Genomic DNA, 5120 nt, shown 5'->3' on the forward strand with positions numbered 1-5120 from the left:
AAGGGACATGAACTTTGCCATAGCAGAAAGAAAATTTAAAGCCTGCCACGGTGAAAAGAAGATTTGAAGCCTGCTTTGATGGAAAGACCCAAGATTTTCTATGGTAGATAAGGAACTTAAAATCCACCATGACGAAAGCGCAATGACAAATATGCCTGAGACACATAAGTTAGGAAAACCCGACTATGCCAAGAAACATCTATTACGGTGGAGGTGCAAAGCCAAATATGTCCGAGATACATAAGTTGAGAAAATATGACTCGTGCTAAGATAAATTCACTATGACGGAGGCATAAGGCTAAATGTACCCGAGATATATAAGTCGAGAAATTCTAACTCCAACTAAGATAAATCTATTACGACGGAGGTGCAAAATCATATGCACCTGAGATGCGTGAGTCGTGAAAACTCATTCAATGCTAAGATAAATCCACTATGACAGAGGTATAAGTTTAAATATGCTCGAGATGCATGAGTCGAGAAAACTCAACTTACACCAAGATAAATTTGTTATGACGGAAGCACATGGCAAAATACGCTTGAGACGCATGAGTCAAGAAAACCCAACCTGCGCCAAGATAAATATGTTATAACGAAGGCTTAAAACTAAATATGTCAGAAATGCATGAGTCGGGAAAACCTGACCTATGTCAAGATAAATATGTTATGATAGAGGTACAAAACCAAATATACCCAAGATACATAAGTCGGAAAAAATTAACTCGTGCTAAGATAAATCGCTATGATGAAGGCACAAGGCTAAATACACCCAAGATATATGAGTCAAGAAAACTTGACTCATGTAAGATAAATCCACTATGATGAAAGTATAAGGCAAAATGCGTCGAAAACATATGAGTTAGGAAAACTCGACCTGCACCAAGATAAATCCACTACGATAGAGGTACAAGGCAAAATGCACATAAGACATATGAGTCAAAAAAATTCGACCTGCACCAATATAAATATACTATGACAAAGACAATGTCAAATACGCCTAAGACAAGTGAGTCTGGAAAACCCAACTTGCACCAAGATAAATATACTATAATGGTGAAGGTATATAAAATCTACCTTAGCGGAAAGAAGATTGAAGCCCACCATAATGGGAAAACTCGAGATCTGATATGGTGGAGAAGGGACATAAAATTTATAATGGTAGAAAGAAAATTTGAAGCCCACTAGAATAGGAAAACCCAAGATCCACTATGATGGGGAAGAGACATAAAATCCATCATGACTGAAAGAAGATTTGAAGTCTACTACAATAGGAAGACCCGAGATCCACTATGATGGAGAAGGAACTTGAAAACTACTACGATGGAGGCACAAGGCTAAATGCACCGAAGACACATAAGTCTGAAAAATCTGACTTGTGCCAAGATAAATTTGTTACGGTGGAGGCACAAGATTAAATGTACCCAAAATGCATGAGTCAGAAAAACCCGACCCACATAAAGAGAATCCACCATGACAGATGCACAAGACTAAATATGCTCGAGACGCATGAGTTGGAAAAACCTAACCCACGCTATGAGAAATATAATATAGCAAAAATACTAGCCTAACATGCCTGAAACACATGAATAAGGAAAATCTAACTCATACATTAAGATCCTGAAGCACACCTTCAATGGGGGGCAAATGATAGAGAATTTTCTACTATCAGCTAACACATATTTGCCACATAAGATCCAAGTTACTCTCAACCCATCTGCCTACATAGATGAAGAATAAGGAAAATACAAGCCTCCTTCTCATTTATTATAACAAGGCAATCATAAACTTTCTTCTCATCCATTATAATGAGGAAGAAAATCATAAACTTTCTTCTCGTCATTTAGGATAAGGAAGATAATCACAAGCTTCCTACTCATCCACTATGATGAGGAAGTTAGTCACAAACTCCCTGCTCATTATTTTAAGGCACAAATAGACATATTAAACTCAATGCAAAGGATTCCTTTAGAACTTCTCAAACTCATATTTAAGGACCTTATATTACTATCTTGAGCGTTGGAGGGATCAGGTCGAGAAACTCCTTCTAACCTTAATCTTCATATAGGTGGCACCTCGGAAGCATGATATTTTCACCTTAGGAGCATAACATTTTCATCACGAAAGCACGATATTTTTATCTCAGAGACATCTCGAATGTTCCTACGCACATGAGTATAGACCATGTCGAGTTGAGTAAGACATCAATGATACTTTCCCTGATCAACTGATTTGATTAATCGATTTAAACCAATTAAAAAATTTTAATTTAATTAAATATTGTTTAAATTAAAATCGATTCGATTTGAACTGATTAACCGAACCAAAGATAAGTACTTGAATAAGAACCATTTATAACCTTTAAAACTGAGTCATCGGTAAACTGGACTAATTTTGAACATATGAAGTGTAACAAATGCATGTAGTGAGCTCCTGCATTTGGTCCGAAACATTAATTAGAAGGCTTTGTCTTGTGAAATTAATGTCATCAAATAAGCTTAGGCCAATTGCAACATATTTCCATATATAAAAGAAAGAGAGAGGCAAGCAATTCTATCCTCGTTTCCTATAACATGAATGAGACCGAATAACAATCTAATATAACTTAGTGGGAACATTCAACCCATTTTTCCCAAAAAAAAAAATAAATAATCCAAAGAACAAAGAAATGTGCAACATATCAGACGGTAATTAACCTTCTTTGACATCAGACACGCCGCTGTCGATGTTTCAGGTGGCGGCTTGAACGAGAGGCGAGTGGGGAGACATCAGATGTGGTGTCATGATGGTCGGATCCTCGAACCTCCGACGAGGCAAGCTCAGCCGCAGCGCTTCGTCCCACCTCCTCTTGTTCTTCGCCTGCACAGCGGCGTCGTTCTCCCGGTACACGAAACTCTCGATCCTCCTCAGCGCTATCTTCATGGCCGTGTCGTCCATGTTGGCGAAGCACACCCTGAACCACCCCGGCTCCGAGCAGTGGAAGGACGACCCCGGCGAGATGTTGAGCTTCACGTCGTTGATGATCACCCGCCACAGCCGGAGCTCCGCCTCCACCGTCGCTTCCTTCAGCAACGGCCTCAAGTCCATCCAGCAGAACAGCCCCGCGTTGCCGTCCAAGCAATGAATCCCGACTCGCTTGAGGCCGTCCGTAAAGACCCTGCGCCGCCCGCACAACCTCGTCCGGCTCGTCGCTAAGAAACTCGTGGTGAACTCCTCGTCTCCCAACATGGAAGCGAGCAGGTGCTGCGTCTGCGACGAGACCAGTCCAAAGCTCGACATCTTCCTCGCGCAGCTGACCACGGCGTCGTTGTAGGAGTATATGACGCCGACGCGGAAGCCAGGGACGCCCAGGTCCTTGGAGAGGCTGTAGGCGATGTGAATCAGATCCCTGTCGCAGTAGGGCTCGTCTTCGATCACCTCGGAGACGCTCACGTAACTCGGCTTGTCGAAGACGGTTCCGGAGAAGATCTCGTCGCACACCAAGTGCATCCTTTTCTCGTTGACGAAGCTGACTAGGGTTCTCAGCGTCTCTCTGTCCATGGTTGTGCCCAGAGGGTTCGATGGGTTGGTCACCAGTATTCCTTTGACTCTAATGTGTGAGTTTCGAGCCTTCCTGTAAGCAGTCTCCAGTGCGGCTTGGGTGATCTTGAACTTGTTGGAACTGTGGCAGTGAATGGGGAGGAGCTGAACTCCTGTCCTCCACCTGAAGTCTCGATCGAATCTGGAAACCATGCAGATGCCATTAGATCCTCTGCCGGATAAAGAACTCGGTAGATTAGTACACCTAAACACTTACCCCGGATAATATGGCGTTGGAATCAAGAAGGCCTCGCCAGGATCAGCCAGGCAAAAGGCGATGGTTTCCTGAGCGCCGGTGGCTCCACCGCTCATCACGATGCGGTCTGGGTCAAATCTGGCTCGTCCCCCTCTCACCTTCTCCATGAACTGGGCGATGGCCTGCGCGTGTCAGCAAATCACACCATCATTAGCTTATCCCTTATCCAGGGTGAGCAGGCAGGGCTCGGGCCGTAAGTGGCTGTCAGTCCCAGCTTTATCATATTGGACGTATGTAGCTACTTGGACAGTGAGGACAAGCAGCTGCAGCGCTGCGTTTTGGGTTGAAATCATTACCTTTCGGAAGGTTGGGAGGCCATGATAGTCCTGAAAGTTGGCAATTGCTTTGAACTCTGAGACCCCTTCTTCGGTGCAGATCGAAGCCTGTGGGTTCTTCTTCATCCAGTCTCGGATCAAGTCGAGGGAAAGCTGAGGAAAGAAAGACCCAAAACCCACATACAGATTAGATTAGCAACCGCAGGGAGTGGCAATTGACGGAAGGCATGTGCGATTAATCATCACCATGAAGGAACTCTAACCTGGTTTTCTGCGAGTCCCATTTGGATGACCCCCGTGGGGTTGTCGGTGAGGTGGAAAGGATCCTTCTCGTAGGCCTTCCAGCCATCGAAGTAGGAGGAGTTCTCGCCATGGCCGTCGTTGGTCGCGATCCGAGAGAGGATCTGCTGATTTGGGTGCTCCTCGCCGTAGATCCTCATGTGACCCGTTATCTCAGGTACGTACCGGAAAAGGCTGAAGCGAGCAGAGAAGAAGAAGGAGAAGCAGCTGCTGCAGTTTGCAAGAGTCGATTCCGATGACCATTAATAGGCAAATCCCGAGACCATTCAAACATCCAAAGAGGTCAACAAAGAGGACTTCAGGCTGGAAAAGAAGGACATGAAAACCGAGTCGATCCGGCAGCGTGTAAATCATGGACGTGATTGGCGATGGATGCGCCGTAACATCGACAGGTGACGCCAAATAGGAAGCTTCAGTGTTGGCGGCAACAATGACGTGTTCCGAACTCGGGAGTCGCTTTCGACTCGAACTCTTCTATATTGTAAGCACAGAATTATTTATCCCAAAACAAAATTGTGCGCCGCTCTTTGTAAACCTTAATCTCATCGATGACATGCTGTTTGCGAAAGAAGGAAAATTCAACAATGGTTTTCTTAATATTTAGATCCATTTAGGCTCAATGCAGTCTGATTTTGATTAGTGTCAAATTAGATTCAAGTTGTTTAACAGATGTTAAAGGAGTCTGACGGAGGTCCACTTTCGAGTTTCCGAGT

General features: G+C 44.2%; 1 protein-coding gene across 1 annotated transcript; it reads right to left on the bottom strand.

Annotated features, from left to right (window-relative positions):
- Positions 1–2495: 2495 nt before the first annotated feature.
- On the bottom strand, positions 2496–4632 carry LOC135634981 (1-aminocyclopropane-1-carboxylate synthase-like). Its single transcript, XM_065145759.1, has 4 exons — positions 4371–4632; positions 4129–4260; positions 3794–3954; positions 2496–3718 (listed from the first exon to the last, which is right to left on the bottom strand). The coding sequence occupies exons 1-4, from the start codon at positions 4545–4547 to the stop codon at positions 2728–2730; spliced, it is 1461 nt and encodes a 486-aa protein (XP_065001831.1). The 5' UTR covers positions 4548–4632; the 3' UTR covers positions 2496–2727.
- Positions 4633–5120: the final 488 nt, after the last annotated feature.

This window comes from Musa acuminata, chromosome BXJ3-4, assembly GCF_036884655.1.
Source record: "Musa acuminata AAA Group cultivar baxijiao chromosome BXJ3-4, Cavendish_Baxijiao_AAA, whole genome shotgun sequence".
NCBI lineage: Eukaryota > Viridiplantae > Streptophyta > Magnoliopsida > Zingiberales > Musaceae > Musa > Musa acuminata.